Consider the following 17009-nt stretch of genomic DNA (forward strand, 5'->3'; position numbering starts at 1 on the left):
TGGATCCTGGTGGATTGAGATGGATTCGGGTGGATCCCGGTGGATCCTGGTGGATTCCAGTGGATTCTGATGGATCCTGGTGGATTCTGATGGATCCTGGTGATCTCCCCCGCCCGCAAACCCCCAGACCCCTCAGATCTGCCTCCCTCCTCCCTCGGGGAGTGGTCGGAGGGGGCCCCTGGCTGAGCCATTTATTTATTTTGCTGGTGCCATATGAAAGGCAGCCCCGGGTGTTTCCATACGAGGCGGATAGGTGCTTCCAACACTGACATCCTCCAGGAGAAAAATAGGCAGGAAAGCTCGTGGCGCAGCAGTTTTATTGTGTTAATAAGTTTGGCGTCTATAAGCACCATATGTAAATGACTGCTATACTGCCTTGCTGCCATTTAACATTATGTTGGGGAGGTGAGCGGGAGCCAAGTCTGCAGCATTTCCATTAATACGCCGTGAGCTGCCAATTCCGGAGGGTTTTTTTTTTTCTCCCTCTTTTTTTCCCCCCCTTTTTTAAGAAACGGGAACGAGCGCGGCGCCAAAATCCTGCCTCGGACCCGTCCGTTGGGTGGGAAGTGGGTAAATATTGTGTTCATTGAGCCCTCGAGGCAGCTCCAGTGCTTGGAGCCGCGCTGGGGAATCCTGGTTTGCGGAGTGTCCCGGCCCTGCGGCTGTGCAGAGGGAGCGGGGCCGAGGGTTGGGCAGAGCCGCTGCCAACGCGGCCGTGGCCGTGCCAGAGGTGCCGACATCTCCCCGTTCCCCCTTTCCCGACAAGCAGGAAAAAAGAAAAAACAAGGGGGAAGAAAATGAAATATAAGTGCTGTGAGTTTCTTCCTCCTGCAAGGGATTTTCAGCAAATTTCTGTTGAATCAATGGTTCCGTGCAGTCATATGGATGGCAGGCTCCCAGCCATTATTAGTGTAAACAGATTTGTGAGCAGTATATTTAGCTGTTCCATATTGCTTTTAGGAAATGTGCACATTTCCATGGCACACACTTCCAGAGGGCCATACCCTGCCACAGCTCTGCAGGTGGGGACGGGGCCGTGCCGAGCCTCCCGTGCTCCCCCCCGACCTCTGCCCCGCCCGGGAGGGAGCCCCGGGCTGTCGGAGGGGGTCGGTTGCCCCCCGTGCTGGCTCCTGTTTGTTCCACCTGTGTTTCACCTGGAGAACAGAGCTGGTGGGGAGGGGATGGCCTGGCCGAGGCCACGCTGCTCCCTGAGGGTTGCAGAGCAGGGATCTGGCTCGTGGAGGAGGCATTTGCAGCAGGACAGCTCCTGGGGTGGGTGCCTGGCGTGGATTTGGGGCTCCCGGGCATCCAGCCCTTCCCAGAGCTCTGTGGGATGAGGTGGGTCGGTGGTGAGGCGCTGCTGGAGTGGTTCCTCATGGGCGGGGTGGGGAAGCACCCAGGGAACACTCCAGGATCCCAGTGACCCCGCCACCCGGGGACTGTGCTGGATCCAGGTGACAAATCCACTCAGGGACCACTCTGGGATGCAGGCGGAACATCCACTCGGAATGCCGCTGGGATGCAGGTGGCACATCCACCCAGGGACCTCGCTGGGGCGCAGGTGACACAACCACCCACAGACCATGGCAGGGTGCAGGTGACACCTCCGCCACGTGCCCGGGACACAGCAGCCGCATCCCTGCGGCACCGGGAGGGATCCGGCCCCTTCCTGCTCCTCCCGAGTGCCCCATCCCGGCAAAGCTCCTGCGAGAAGCGCCAATCCCGAGCGGGCCGGGGCCAAACCCCAAACGTGCTAAAAGCGACCCCAGCTCCCGGGGAAAGCCTCCAGCGGCGCCGGGAAGGAGCCCCGCGAGTCCTGTGCGATGGATCCCTCCCCCCAGCATCCTTACACGACTCCCATTTTCCTGCCACCCCAGGAGCGAGCTGGATCAGCCCCTTCCAGCCCTCCCCCGCTGGCTGCACACCCCAAACCGCGCCCAGAGCCCGCTGCGGCTCCCGCGTGCCGGGACAGCCGGGAATGTGGGGCAGTCCCCGTGCCGGGGAGGGGGCCACGATGCGGCCCCAAGGGGCTTTGCTATTTTCCTTCGCCAGCCCGCGTCCCGAAATAGCTGCGGGAGCGGCTGGCACGGCAGGCACGGAGCAGCGCCAGCGGCTCGGCGGCCGGGAAAGGCTCGGGCAGCGGCTCTCCATGGCTACCCAGCCCCGGCACAAGCATTCGGGCTCCGGGGGGAGATGCCGGCCCCTTTCATGCCGGAGAAAGCCGCGACATCAGGGCTCTGTTGTTGGATGTCACCGTCTCCCTCCCACCGGCGTGAAAAATCAATTAGGAAGAATTAGCGACGTGTCACCGGGGCTGGGGAGGGGACAGCTGCGGGCCCCGTCCTGCACACGGACACAGCGGAGGAGGTGGCTCTGTGTCACCGCTCCCCTGGCTGTCCCCAGCGCCCTGGCACCGCTACAGCCCCAAAGCCGGCATGCCCAGGCACACAAATCCTTTGGGATGCGGATTCCCAGGCTGGGCACTGGGGTCACTCCAGCACTCCCTGCCTCGCTTCCCCCATCCCCGCAGTGGGGTTCGGCTGGATCGCAGCCCCAAACCCTGCAGCATCCCTGGGTTGAGAACCCATTCCCGCGGTTCCAGGTCGGGAATGATCCTCTGGAAATGTAACTCGCACCGTGTTGCCTCTTTTCCCTCCTCTTTCCGTGTGTGTGTGTATATATATATAAATCAGAAGGAAAAAAAACCCTCCCAAACTCTGATTAAAATCCCTTTTTTTATTCACCTGCCCATCTTTCCTGTCTCCATCTCCCCTTCTATCCAAACTCATAATTAATCGCTCAAGGCAAAAGTAATGAATGTTAATTGGCCATCTGTACAAAGACTAATTAAAATCTACCATGCTGGGGATTAAAACATACCTATAGCAACTGCCTGAATTGAGAATGAGACAGAGGAGAGATTGAGAAAACAGCTGAAAGGCTTGTGCAAAACGCAATCTCGCTTAGGTGTGAGATGAGTTGCAGCTCCGAGATCTGAGATGCTTTATTATTAAATTAAAAAAAAAAAAAAAAAAAAAAAAAGGCGGGGGGAGGGTGGGGAAGAAACTTCTGAGCTGGGAGCTGGTTTAATGGGAAGAAAGGCCGCGGGGGATTTCAAAGGAGGAGTGACCCCAACATTTCGCGTCGGGTTTGGAGGGGGATAAAAACTGCCCGCTCCCCTCCCCGCCCGCAGGAAATATTCGGTGGCGTTTGCAGCTTTTTTAGGGTTTGCGGGTGTGAATGAACCGCGCCGGGGACCAGGAGTGGGGAAAGCAGCATTCCCTGGATTTGGGGGGGTGAGGGAGGGAGCAGGCGATGGGGCACGGCCGGGGCTGTGCCCGCTCTGCCCTCGGCCGCCCCGTTCCCTCCTTTGTCCCAAACCCGCGGCTTTGCAGCGCGGCCCCTTTGTTGGGAGGGGTTGGAAGCTGGGGGAATATTCCCAAACGAAGGAGCGGCGCCGATGATTCCCAAGGCTGCTGTTCCTTCTCCTCCTCGGGGCTGCGGCCCCACGAACCCCTCGGTCCCTGTGCAGCCCCCGCACCGTCCCCGTGCCGGGCTGGGTCCGTCCCACCTGGCCCAGGTGTCCCCTCCGGCTGGTGACACCGCTGCAGGTGGCAAGAGGAGCCCAGGGCTGGAGCGGACCCTGGGGGATGCTGGAGGGTGACAAGGAGGCCGGACCCTCACTCCAAACAGGTCCCCCGGGCTCGGGGCAGCTCCGGGATGTGCAAAATTCTGGTTTTTAAGTTAAAAAAATCAGGACCAAGCGCTCCAGCCACAGCTGGGGCTGGGTTTGTGCTGCAAGTCACCGACCTGCGGCTCCACCGCCTCGTGTCCCCGAGCGGCTCCAGGCCGGGGATGTCCCCACCCGTCCCCCGCACGTCCCGAAGAAGCCCTTTTTAATCCCAGCTCTCCGGAGTCACACCCCAGCAGCCGCGCCCCCGTCCCCCCGGGGTGCCGGCTACCCCCGGCACTGCCCCCATCCCTCCCGGGGGTTTTTGGGGTGGGAGAGGGGGGCGCTGGGGAGGCGGGGGGAGCCTGGGCACCCCCTCCCCCGGGAGCGGCGGGGCTTTGCAGCCGTGCCGGGAGCGCGGGGCTCTGCTCTTGTTTTCTCAGATTCGGCTGTGTTTACTCCCAACACGAGTGACCGCCGTGGCCCCATTACGGCGGCACTGACAGCTCGGCTGACAAGTGCGCTCGCGGCAGGAATGTGAATGCGGCTCCCGGCCGCGCCGCGCCGCTCGCCCGCCGCTCCGGCAAAATCGGCGGCCACGGCCTGGCCAAGGAGCCGGCGGGGCGAGGGAGAGTCCCCGAGCAAGGAGCCGGGCTGGGTTTGCTGCGGGATCCCGAACGGGGCGGGCGCAGCGCGGGTTGCTCGGCCTTTCTGTGTGAACTCGGTGCGAGGGTCTTTCAGAGCCTGCCGGGATGCCAGCGGGAAGGACGGGGAATTGTTGGGGTTATCCCTGGTTGGCCAAGGACTGAGCCATCAGCACAGGAGGGATGCGAGGGGTGGGCACGGCTTCCTGGCCTTCGCTGGTGTGAAGTCGGTGCTGAGGATCTTTCAGAGCCTGCCGGGATCCCAACGGGATGGGAATGACAGGGGTTCTTTGGGATTATCCCGTGCTTGGGAAAGGGCTGAGCCACCAGCACAGGAGGGATGAGAGGGGTGGGAGCCTGGTCGCCCTTTCTGATCCAAACTCAGAGCTGAGGATTTTTCAGAGCTCGTTGTTATCCTAACCCTAAAATCCCTGGAAGGACAGGGATCCTCTGGGATTATCCCGTGGTTGGGAAGGGCTGAGCCACCACCACAGGATGGATGTGAGGGATGGGAGCAGCATGGGTTGCTCAGCCTTTCTGTTCCAAACTCAGAGCTGAGGATCTTTCAGAGCCTGCTGGCATCCCAACGGGAATGACAGGGATTCACTGGGATTATCCAGTCCTCAGGGAAGGGCTGAGCCATCAGCATGGAGGGATGAGAGGGGTGGGAGCTTGGTAGCCCTTTCTGATCCAAACTCAGGGCTGAGGATCCTTCAGAGTCCTCTGTTTTCCTGGCGGGAAGGACAGGGATGCGCCGGGATTACCCCGTGCTCGGGACTGCCTGAGCCGCCAGCACAGGAGGGATGAGAGGGCAGGAGGAGGATGAGGGGGTGCAGGTGTGGCACAGGATGGGCAGAGGAGGAGGAGGATGGATGTGCCCAGCTGAACCGGTGGCTTTGCTGAAGGAAGGGGACAGGGAGGAGGACAGCACAATGTCCCCAAATCCCGGGGGAGGCACGGGAGGAGCTCAGCCACAGACTGGCTTGAGCCTGACAGGAGAGCTCATCGGGAACTGCCGTGACAGGACAAGGAGTGATGGGAGCAAATTGAAACGGGGCAAATTTGGGTCAGTCTTAGGAAGAAATTCCTCCTGTGAGGGGGTGACATCTGGCACAGGTTGCCCACAGAGGTTTTGGATTCCCCATCCCCGGCAGTGTCCAAGGCCAGGCTGGATAAGGCCTGGAGCAGCCTGGGATAGTGGGAGGTGTCCCTGCCCTGGGACTAGATGGGCTTTAAGGTCCATTCCAACCCAAACCAGTCTGGGATTCCAGGATTCAGGAAAGACGCTTGAAAGGCACCCGGCTGAGTGAGACAGAGCCTGGCTTTGGGGTGGTGTATAGAAAAAACAAGGGAAAACCCATTTCTGGCAGCTTTTCCCGCTTGGGTGGAGGCGGCTGTTGGTCTGCAGAGCCCAGATCAAACCTGGTGGATTTTGGTCCAGACCAGCTCCAGGAGCGATGCCAAAGTCAGGATCCAGCCCTAGTCCAAGTCAGGATCAGGCCCTAGTCCAAGTCAGGATCCAGCCCTAGGCCCAGCTTGGATCCAGCCCTAGGCCCAGCTTGGATCCAGCCCTAGGCCCAGCTCAGCCCCAGCCCAGCAGTGCAGCCTCTCTGCCTGCACCAGCCCAGGGTGGTTTAATTAATCACAGATCATTTCTGCAGTGTCTCCCCATTACCCTCCACAGCAAATTAACTAATTACTCATTAAGGCTTTGGAGCTCTCTGGGACAGGACACTCCACCACAACCCCTCTGCTCCCTGCTCCGGGCTGGGTTAATCTGTGAGCTCCTCACTGGCCCCGGGCCCTCGTTACTCATTGCTGGCTGCTCCAGGGACCTGGGTCACCAAAGGGTTTGGGATGAAGGGACCTCACGGATCATCTTGTTCCATGGGCACACCTCCCACCATCCCAGGTGGATCCAAGCCCCAGTGTCCAGCCTGGCCTTGGACATTCCCAGGGATCCAGGGGCAGCCCCAGCTGCTCTGGCAATTCCAGCCCAGCCCCTCCCCACCCTCCCAGCCAGCAATTCCTTCCCAACATCCCAGCCCAAGCTCCCCTTTCCCACTGGGAAGCCATTCCCTGCCTCCTGGCCCTCCAGGCCTTGGCCCCAGTCCCTCTGCAGCTCTCCTGGAGCCCCTTTAGGCCCTGCAAGGGGCTCGCAGCTCTCCCTGGCTCCTTCCCTTCTCCAGGGCAACATTCCCAGCTCTCCCAGCCTGATCCAGAGCAGAGGGGCTCCAGGCCTGGAGCAGCTCCGGGGCCTCCTCTGGGCTCTCTCCAGCAGCTCCACGTCCTTCTGCTCTTGGCCCCAGGGCTGGGGCAGCTCTGCAGGTGGGCTCTCACCTGAGGGGCCCAGGGACAGAATCCCTGTGGTGGAGCTGCTCCTCAGGCCACCAAAGCCAGGGGACAGCGAGGAGGGGACACAGCTAAAAATGGGTCACTGGGCTGGGAGTGAGGATGGCCAGAGGGGCAGGAGGAGGACGTGCAGCGAGCTCAGTCCGCAGGAGGAGACTCTCTGAGGACCCTGCCAGCTCAGCAGAAAGGACTTTGTTGTTCCAGCCCTCTCAGGCTCGCTGAACACCCGGCACACCCCAGCATGGCTCCACGATATCCCACAAAACTCCTGCCGTGTCACAGTGGGAGCTTTTGGGATGGTGGACGTGTCTCCGTGGGCGCCTCCAGGGCTGCGCAGGGTGGGGGTCCCTGTGAGGGCAGCCTGGGCACCCCCAGCTCTTTCCCCCCTCGCTGGGAGCACTTTGAGGGGGGAGCAGCTCCGTTACCTTTGGCCCTGGGCAAAGGCAGCTCCTGTTTGCCAGCCCGGAGCTGGGGCACTCGGTGTCCCGGCCGGAACAGCCGAGCTCAGCACTTCTGGGCACCGGGACAATAAAGGTCGCGTTCTCCCCGTGCTGGGAAACCTTTCAGGAGGGGCAGAGGAGCTCCCTGCTGGGCCAGGGCCAGCCCGGGGCAGCGGCCCAGATTTGGGAGGTCAGGGGGTGAGCTGGGTTTCATTTGGGCGGCTTTGGGGGGGATTTAGGGGCTCAGCCCCGCTGCTGGCCCCGGGCCCTGCTCGCACCCAGGGAAACAAAACCCAGCAGTGTCTTTGGCTCCTGCATGACCCAGCTCAGCCCATCCCACCTCGGGCACAAAGGGCAGAGTGTGTGCCCAGCACGGGGAGGGGGCTGGGGAGGGTCCCCAGGGCCGCTCACGCAGGCGGTGTCACCTCAAAGCATCGCACAGACCCCTCCCCTCCTGCCCCAAACTGCTCATGAGGCTGGCATGGGGCTTTCTGTAGCATTTTTTTGGGATTTCACACGGGGAGGCACCTGCACAGCTCCTGCTCCAGCTTTATCTCCCTCTTTAGGAGGAAGGGGGAAAAAAGCGGCAAAAGGGATAAAATACCCTACCCGGGTTTTTGCTGTGGGAGGCAGGGTGGGAAGCTGTGGAATTTGGGGTGAAATCAGACCTGCCTGGAGGGACACCCCATGGGTGGAGGATTTTTGGCCTTGAAAGCTGTGCTTGATTCCCAACAGGGAGAACAGAATCCCTGGCTCTGTCTGGGATAGAGGGGACGGTGGCTGATTTTGGGGTGATTCCCTTCAGGGTTCATCCCCAGCCCAGGAGACAGCGCTGCCCAGATCCCGTGGCTCCCATGGGGACACACGAATCCATTGGATACCCCTGGCCAGGTGAGCGGTGAGCTCCTGCCTCTGGGATTAGGAGAGCTCCAAACTCCTTTCTTTTTAACACCCTTTCGACTCCGGGACGCGGGGCCTCAATCAAGAAATGAGTGGCCAAGGGATGGGTGCAGAGGCAGGAAGAGGCTCGAATCCCGCTCGGTCCCCTGCCAGCATCCCACTGCTTTTCCAGGGGCATTCCCGGGCTCCCCGTGCCAGCCGGGCTCTGTTACCCGGTCTCGGAACGCCCTCAGCTGGTGACACAAAATGCCGGGAAAGGGGAATAAAAGCTTTCATGGCATTTTGCCTTCACACCGCGCAGCACCCCCGGGGGCAGGGGTTGTTCCCTGGAGCGCAGGGAATGGTGGTGCCCAGGGCATGGCCACATCCATGTGTGCTGGCACCTGGGGGATGGGGGTTCCGGGGGGATGCTGGTACCCAGAGATGCTGGTGCCTGGGGGATGTTGGTACCCATGGAGATGTGGGTACCTGGGGGATGCTGGTACCATGGGGATGGTGATATCCAGAGGATGCTGGCACCTGGTGCACGTTGGTACCCAGAGGATGCTGGTACCCAGTGGATGTTGATATCCAGGGGACGATGGTACCTGGGGGATGCTGGTACCTGGAGTGATGATGGTATCCAGGGGATGCTGGTACCAGGGGGATGCTGGTACCCAGGGGATGATGGTATCCAGGGGTTGGGGATATCCAGAGGATGCTGGCACCTGGTGCATGTTGGCACCCAGAGGGTGCTGGCATCTGGAGTGATGATGGTGCCCAGAGTGATGTTGGTACCCAGGGGAGGGAGATATCCGGGGGATGCTGGCAGCTGGGAATGTTGGTACCCAGGGATGCTGACACCTGGTGGCTGCCTGTACCCTGGGGAGGGTGATATCCAGGGGATGCTGGTACCCAGGGGATGCTGGTACCCAGGGATGCTGGTACCTGGGGGATGTTAGTACCTGGGGGATGGGGACACCCAGGGGAATGTCCCCAAAGCGTCGCTGTCAGTTCTCCCTGGGCAGAGCTCTGCTCCAGCAGTGGGAATCCCAAACCCAGCCCATCCCTGGGGATCACAGACTGATCCCAACACCAAAGAGCTCCACAGGGAAATGGGCACACTTTGGGGATGAAACCCCGAAAAATGAACCATCCAGGAGAGCCGGGAGCACAAAGTGTGGGATGGCCATGCTGGAGAACAACCCCCTCCATGGAACTGTGAGCACGAGGCGGCTCTCACAGGGAAATGCAGGAGTGGGAGCCCCAGCCCATCCTCACATCCATGGCATTTGCACTTGGGATGTGCCTGGTGCGTGCAGGTTCCCCTTGGAGCAGATGTGGAGTTTCAAGAGCTTGGAGATCCAAGATGGATTTTTGCTCCTGCTGTTTGTGGGGAGAGAGAAAAGGGGCTGAAAAATGATCCAGGGCCAGCACAAGGGACAGGGACCTGTCAGAGCAGGGTCAGAGGAGGCCCCGGAGCTGCTCCAGGCCTGGAGCCCCTCTGCTCTGGAGGCAGCTGGGAGAGCTGGGAATGTTGCCCTGGAGAAGGGAAGGAGCCAGGGAGAGCTGCGAGCCCCTTGCAGGGCCTGAAGGGGCTCCAGGAGAGCTGCAGAGGGACTGGGGCCAAGGCCTGGAGGGCCAGGAGGCAGGGAATGGCTTCCCAGTGGGAAAGGGGAGCTTGGGCTGGGATGGTGGGAAGGAATTGCTGGCTGGGAGGGTGGGGAGGGGCTGGGCTGGAATTGCCAGAGCAGCTGGGGCTGCCCCTGGATCCCTGGGAATGCCCAAGGCCAGGCTGGACACTGGGGCTTGGATCCACCTGGGACAGTGGGAGGTGTCCCTGGCACTGGATGGGATTTAAGGTCCCTTCCCACCCAAACCATTCCATGGATTCCCCTTCTCTCCCACAGCCTCTCCGCCTCTCTCCGCAGGGATTTCTCCAGCATCCCCTGGCGCTCCCTGGGTGCGATTCCCTGGAATGACTCTCCCGTTCCATGGCACTCCAGCCATCCCACGTTCCGAACCAGCTCCGTGCTGGAGCCCCCTGCTCCCACTCCGGGAATCCAGGGAATGATGCCATTCCCGAGGCTGCTGGAGCGAGCTTGGGAAGCTCTGGGGTTATTTTTTGCAGAGAGCCAGATCCCAAAAGAATATTCCTGCCCAGGAGGGGTTGGGACAAACCCATACGGCTGCAGGTGAGGAGAGGGGGGATTTTTTAGCAGCAGAGATTCCAGGGAGGGTTCCCAAACCACAGAAACCCCAGCAGGAATCAAATCCCAGAACAACATTCCCATTGCCGGGGCTGGGAGAAGCAGAGGGGCTTTTTGCTAATAAAAGTTCCCCAGGCAGGGAGGAAAGCTGAAACCAGGCCCAGGACTGGCTGGGGAGGAGGCATTTATGAGCTGGACAGGATTAAATGAACCCAGAATTAATGAAAGGGCTCAGACAGGGCAGCACAGGACTCCAGGGGGGAATGGTGGTGCCGTGCTGGGTGAAGCCAGTGCTCAACCCCAGATCCTCCTCCCACTCTGCCAAGGATTTACCCACCCTTAAAGACACAGCAGAAACCCCAGAGCAGACATTCCTAACGATTTTAATGATTTTGAAACTTTTAATGACTGGAGAGCCAGGGGGACAAAAATCTGAGCTGCAGGGTTGGGGTGGAGGCTGCAGGGAGGGGGCACAGAGGGGCACTGGGCATTTCCAGGGCACATGGGGGGTGCCACTGGGCTCCAAACCAACTGTCCTGCATCAGCTTTCCAGAAGGGAACTCTCTGTGTGTCTGTGGCTGCTGGAATCTGATGGGAAAATGACAAAAAACCCCCACAAATAATTAAAAGGAAGGGGATGAAACCCCAGAGCAAGGCTTGGACCCAAAACCTGCAACAGGAGCACAGCAGGAACTCACGTCTGTGTCTCCCTGCTCTGACCAGGTTTCTGTGAGCTCGTGACCCCAGCCAGGCTCCCAAAATTCCCAATTCCTCCCAGGCCAGCTCCCTCTCCTGGTGATCACCGGCCTTCGTGGAAAAACCACTGGGACAGGCTTTGCTGCATCCTAACCCACAGATCTCCAGAGACAGCCCCAGCACCGCAGGGGGACTTGGGGTCCCTGGTGGGCAGGGGACAGGGTTGGGGCTCGAGGGGAACATCACCACCCCCAGCCCCAGGAATGGCTCCTTGGGGACTTTTTCCTGCGGGGCAAAGGGGAGAGACAGGGGGACACTCAGCTCCCACCCTGCTGTTGGCTTCTCTGGGACCTCCTGGGGCTGGCAGGGACCTCTCTGCCCTGGCCTCGTGTGCCTGGGCACCCCTTGGCTCCCACAAACTCCTGTGCAGGAGCGTCTTAACCTCCCAGGGCCATTCCCTTGGGAAAGCCACCTCTGCTCCCCCATCCCCGGGAGCTGAGGAATTCCTGCTCCTGCCAGCCAGGGCTCAGCAGCAGGAGCTGCTTCCCAACCCCCTCAGGGCACCAGGGGTGTTCATAAGGCACACAGGGGTCTCTTAAAAGCTTCCCAGACCCCAGGATTTGCACAGGGGCCTGCTGGAGGCACCGGGAAAAGGCCCAGCAGGAAGCAAAGCAGGAAGGCAAAGGTGGGGCTGGCAGGAGCTCAGATGTCGTAGAAATCCAGGTGTGCCCCAGAGGGAAAGGAGTCCTCCTGCAGGAGCTGGAGCAGCTTCTGGGCCGACACGGAGCTCTCGATGAGCTGCCCGTTCTCCTGCAGCCTCTGGAAGTGCTGGCGCATCCCGGGGTCTCCAGTCTTGGTCCGGGCCAGGAGCTGCATGTCTGTGTCCAGAGGGCCTGGAGAAAAGAAAAAAATCACCTCAAAAAATCACCAAAAAAAAAAAAAAAATCACTTAAGGAGAAAGGAAAATCCAGGGGTCATTTTCCCTCTGCTCTGGAGGCAGCCTGGGAGAGCTGGGAATGTTGCCCTGGAGAAGGGAAGGAGCCAGGGAGAGCTGCGAGCCCCTTGCAGGGCCTAAAGGGGCTCCAGGAGAGCTGCAGAGGGACTGGGGCCAAGGCCTGGAGGGCCAGGAGGCAGGGAATGGCTTCCCAGTGGGAAAGGGGAGCTTGGGCTGGGATGTTGGGAAGGAATTGCTGGCTGGGAGGGTGGGCAGGGGCTGGGCTGGAATTGCCAGAGCAGCTGGGGCTGCCCCTGGATCCCTGGGAATGTCCAAGGCCAGGCTGGACACTGGGGCTTGGAGCAGCCTGGGACGGTGGGAGGTGTCTGGAATTCTGTGATCCTGACGGAAAAGCTGGATGAGAGATGGTGTTTGAGTCCAGCACGGGGAACTGTGGTCCCAATTGTGCTGCTCAGGGCTGGAGGGACAGGAGCAGGGCTGGGCCGCAGGAATCTTCACTCCCAAAGGCAGGATGAGGTGGATAACCATCCGTGAGCTGCTCTCCTCACCCGGGGCGTAGTTGAGCACACGGACCCCGGGCTCCTCCAGCGCCAGCACCTGGAACAGCATATCCCGGGCAGCCTTCCCGGCGCAGTACAGCGCCCAGCTCCGGAACGGCTCCCGGGCACACAGCGACGAGATGTTCACCACGGTCCTGCTGCAGCCAGGCCGCGCCCCAAAGGCCCTCAGGGCTGTGGAGGTCAGGCACAGCGCCGAGCTGATGTTGAAGGAGAAGTAGGTGTTGATCTCCTCCAGGTCAGTGAGGTCCAGGAAGGATTTGGAGACGTCTCCCAGGGAGCCTGGGAAGAACAAACGTGGAATGGTTTGGGTTGGAAGGGATCTTAAAGAACATCCAGTCCCCACCCTGGCATGGCAGGGACACCTTCCACTGTCCCAGGGTGCTCCATGGCCTGTCCAGCCCGGCCTGGGATATTTCCAGAAAGATGGAAAAATGAGTTGTTACAGATGGGATCGACCGCAAAACAGATCCCTTTGCTCCCACATTCCACATCCAACACTTCCAGAGCTTTGGTGGCCCAGCCCCTGCCAGGGTCCCACAGCAGCCCAGCCCAGGCCAGCCCAGCCCAGCCCAGCCCAGCCCATTCTGGGTCACACTGACCCAGCAGTGACAGGGGACAGGGACCTGCCCTGCCACCCCTCTGCCAACACAAACAGCTCCCACTCTGGAGTACAGCGTGCCCAAGGGCCACCACGGGCCCTCCTGCGGGCCCTGTGCCAGTCAAAGGCCCAAATCCTGGAGCACCCATTTCCTACGGAACCCACGGGTGATTTATAGCGACAATGGGTAAAAAGGACACCGAAGGCATTAAAGGCGCGAGGAAGCACCCACAAGGTGGGGCTGGAAGTTTGCCTGCAGGTTTGGATTTGGGGAGCAGAGGGACAAGAAGGTGCAGGACGGGAACCAACTGCTCCTATGGCACAGTAAAACTGAGAGCAGCAAAGCACTGCCAGAGACCCGCCCCCCCAATTAACTCCTTTAATGAGCCAACACCCGCACAGGGTGAAGTCCCCGCAGCTCCTTTATTCTTTTGGGTTATGTGCCGGCACCCCAAGCCCGGAGCAAGCCCCGGCTCAGCCGGAGCAGGGCTGGGCTGACCCCGCTGCCCCCGGGGGCGGAGGGCAGCGGCTCGGGGAGGCGGGGGGACAGCCGGGGACAGCCGGGGACAGCCGTGTCGTTACCGGCGTTGTTGACGAGGAGCAGGCGGCCGAAGGACGCGTCCTGCAGCAGCTCCCGCAGGGCAGCGCCCGCCGTCCGCAGCCCCTCCTCGCAGCCCAGGTCGGCGGCCACGCACTGCACCCGCAGCCCGGCGCTCCCGGTGGCGCTCCCGGTGGCGCTCCCGGCGCGCAGCTCGGCCGCCAGCTCGGTCAGCGCCTCCGCGGACCGCGCCAGCAGCAGCAGCACCGAGCCGGGGCCGAGCTGCGGCGCCAGGAGCCGCGCCAGGCTGCGGCCGAAGCCGCGGGAAGCGCCGGTCACCACGCAGGCGGTGGCGGCCCAGGGCCCCGATCCCGGTCCCGATCCCGGCTCCATCCCGGTACCCAGCGGAGGGGGCGTGGGAAAGCGCCTGCCCACGTGACCCGCCCCATTCATGCCCCGCCGCTTCGTGAATGGCCGCTCCGAGCGCGCGGGCAGCTCCGCCGGCTCTGATTGGTCGCCGCCAGCTCGGCCCTCTGCGCGCGCTGTGGGGCGTGGCCAGCGCGGTACGCCCCCTTGCGGCCGCTGTGAGGGGGTGCGGCTTCCGTGAGGGAGCGGCGGAGCGGGAACAGGAACGGGGCCGGCGATGGGACCGGGAACGGGCCCGGGAACAGGAACAGCAACGGGATCGGGATCGGAGCCAGCAACAGGAACAGGAACGGAAACAGTCTGCTAATGTGGCTGCGTCCCTGGAGCGCCGGGCTCCGCCTGCCCACAGCGTGGCCGTCCTTGGCCTCTCCCCCTTTTCAATGCAGTTTTCAGTGTATTTTACAAATATTTTTAAATCAATTTTTAATCCTTTTATATATATGTATTTTTTTTTCCCCTCAGCGTGGATGTAAATTCCCTTTCATTGTACCTGCTCAGCCTTGTCCCCTTGCCCCCTGCCGCTCCTGCAGGACCACGCTCCAACAAAGCCTTCCGTCTCCTTTTCCCTCTGCAATCCCAGTTTTTGGCACCCAGCACTGCTACTTTACTAGGAAGTGAACGCCCTGTCAGATCACAAAAAGCCCTAAAATCCTTTTCAAAAGTAAATATCTCTGTGCATGGGGGTGCAGACAACTTTCAGGGAGGGTTTTTCCAAAGAACACCTGGTTTGTATGGAATGAGCTGGCAGCAGGGCTTGCATTCCCAGCTGTTCAATCCCGAGGCCAGATGGTTCCAGGCAGGTAATGGAGTGGGATTTCACTCAGTTAAGCAGCCACAGACTGGGCTGGAACCCTCCAGCGCTCTAATAAAGCATTAAAAATTCATGGCGTGGCAAAAACCCAAGAGTGGTATTTGTTTTGCTAAAGCAAATCTTACACATTCGGAGAAATTAAGATCATCAGCAAAAAAATAAGACAGCAAATGTGTATTTTTTTCACAAGTAGCTTCTTGATGGCAGAACTTGCTTCAGTCACTGCCAGTTCCCCCCTTCCCACTTTGGCAGCTCCAGTCTCCTGCATCCATCACGATTCCTGCCCTGCTTCCCAGCCTGGCACCCCACACGGAGCTGGGCCAACTGGGAATGGGCAGCGTTTGCTGGGCTTTCCTTCCAGCCACCCAGTTCTTCCATCAGGAGATTCCTGATCCCTGGAAGCACTCAAGGGGACTTGGAACAGCTGGTGGAAGGTGTCCCTGCCCGTGGCAGGGGTTTGGAATGGGATGGGCTTTAAGGTCCTTTCCAACCCAAACCATTCTGTGGTTCTAAGCAGGAGTGAGGGTTCAGGAAGGATTTTAATTTTAGCGGATAAAAGTTGCTTGTGCTGAAGTCAGGTAAAAATCCCATAAAATATCAGGGGGAAGGAGCTAGTGACCAAATGAGCCCAGAGCTGGAACTGAAGGGCAGAACTGCAGGGAAGTTACGGAATTCCAGAATGCTTTGGGTGGGAAGGGGTCTGAAAGCCCATCCCGTTCCACCTCCTGCCATGGGCAGGGACACCTCCCACTATCCCAGCTGGATCCAAACCCTGTCCAGCCTGGCCCTGGGCACTGCCAGGGATCCAGGGGCAGCCACAGCTGCTCTGGCAATTCCAGCCCAGCCCCTCCCCACCCTCACAGGGAAGGTCAATCTCTAAAACTCCAGAAGTTGCTCCACATCCCTCCCACCCTGGCACAGGGGGGACTCAGTGCACTCCAAACCCCAGTGGTGATGTGGACGGATCCCATGGAATTCTCTGGTGCTGGGACAACACAGGGCAGGCACCTCTCGGCCTTCACAGAACCAGGGGCAGATGGAGCTGGATCCGGAACAGGGAATAGCAGGAAATCCACAAAACTCTCCCATCAGTGGTCAGGCTTGGGATGTAGTTGGGAGAAGCAGCACTTGGTGTCAGGGAATCACAGACCCCTCAGCCTTGGAAAAGCGCTCTGGGAGTCCAACCATCCCCAGCACTGTCCAGGCCAGCACTGCCCCGTGTCCCCAAGTGCCACATCCGCAGGGCTTTAAATCCCTCCAGGGATGGGGACTCCACCCCTGCCCTGTGTCAGTGACATCACAAATCCAGAGGGATCTGTGGGCAGCCCCTTCCAGGGAAAGCCAGGAGGGTTTCCAGAGGGGAAAGCCCATCCCAGGGCAGTGGGAATGCCATGGAGCTGGGAATGCCCTGCTGGGACACTGCCAGGGCTCCTCGGAGAGGAAGCTCTGAACTCCTTGGGCACAGGACTGGCACCAACAGCTTTCAGGAGGAGCACCCCAGGATCCCTGGGGATCTCTGTCCCACGGCAGCAGGGCAGGGCTGGCACTTGGCACCCTGGCTGTTGTCACCGTGGCTCCGCAGCAGGGCAGGGCTGGCACTTGGCACCCTGGCTGTTGTCACCGTGGCTCCGCAGCAGGGCGGGGCTGGCACTTGGCACCCTGGCTGTTGTCACCGTGGCTCCGCAGCAGGGCGGGGCTGGCACTTGGCACCCTGGCTGTTGTCACCGTGGCTCCGCAGCAGGGCGGGGCTGGCACTTGGCACCCTGGCTGTTGTCACCGTGGCTCCGCAGCAGGGCAGGGCTGGCACTTGGCACCCTGGCTGTTGTCACCGTGGCTCCGCAGCAGGGCGGGGCTGGCACTTGGCACCCTGGCTGTTGTCACCGTGGCTCCGCAGCAGGGCAGGGCTGGCACTTGGCACCCTGGCTGTTGTCACCGTGGCTCCGCAGCAGGGCAGGGCTGGCACTTGGCACCCTGGCTGTTGTCACCGTGGCTCCCCGGGGGCTGCGGGCAGGGCGGGTGTGGCCTCACTCCTGAGCTCTGCTGTTGGTTGAGTGGCCCGAAGGCCACCCCAGCTGTGGGGCCCCATCGTGTTCACAGCTCGTTGTGTCACCTCCCAGGGACACCATGGCTCGGGTGATCCTGGCTCCGGCTGTATCCAGCTGGATTTACGGCAGGAAGGACAATGGGACGGGCTGAGTGGCACAGCAGGATCCTCGCTCCTGCAGCTGTC

General features: G+C 60.8%; 1 protein-coding gene across 2 annotated transcripts; it reads right to left on the minus strand.

The window, feature by feature from the left end:
• Positions 1 to 10562: 10562 nt before the first annotated feature.
• Positions 10563 to 13972, minus strand: SPR (sepiapterin reductase). Of its 2 annotated transcripts, none has more exons than XM_032110020.1 (3): positions 13587 to 13972; positions 12444 to 12685; positions 10563 to 11784 (listed from the first exon to the last, which is right to left on the minus strand). In XM_032110020.1, the coding sequence occupies exons 1-3, from the start codon at positions 13933 to 13935 to the stop codon at positions 11329 to 11331; spliced, it is 1047 nt and encodes a 348-aa protein (XP_031965911.1). In that variant the 5' UTR covers positions 13936 to 13972; the 3' UTR covers positions 10563 to 11328. The 2 variants fall into 2 exon arrangements, with proteins under 2 accessions (XP_031965911.1, XP_031965912.1); XM_032110021.1 differs by having other exon boundaries at positions 11497 to 11784; positions 12395 to 12685; positions 13587 to 13969.
• Positions 13973 to 17009: the final 3037 nt, after the last annotated feature.

This window comes from Corvus moneduloides, chromosome 5 (assembly GCF_009650955.1).
Source record: "Corvus moneduloides isolate bCorMon1 chromosome 5, bCorMon1.pri, whole genome shotgun sequence".
Taxonomy (NCBI): Eukaryota; Metazoa; Chordata; class Aves; order Passeriformes; family Corvidae; genus Corvus; species Corvus moneduloides.

Bases quoted from the DNA above. Each gene is read 5' to 3' on its own strand.
- SPR (XM_032110020.1), bottom strand. From the start codon at position 13,935: ATGGAGCCGGGATCGGGACCGGGATCGGGGCCCTGGGCCGCCACCGCC. The intron at 12,686-13,586 runs GTAACGACACGG...TGTTCTTCCCAG, and splicing joins GCTCCTCGTCAACAACGCCG to GCTCCCTGGGAGACGTCTCC. The intron at 11,785-12,443 runs GTGCTGGCGCTG...TCTTTTCTCCAG, and splicing joins CCCGGGATATGCTGTTCCAG to GCCCTCTGGACACAGACATG.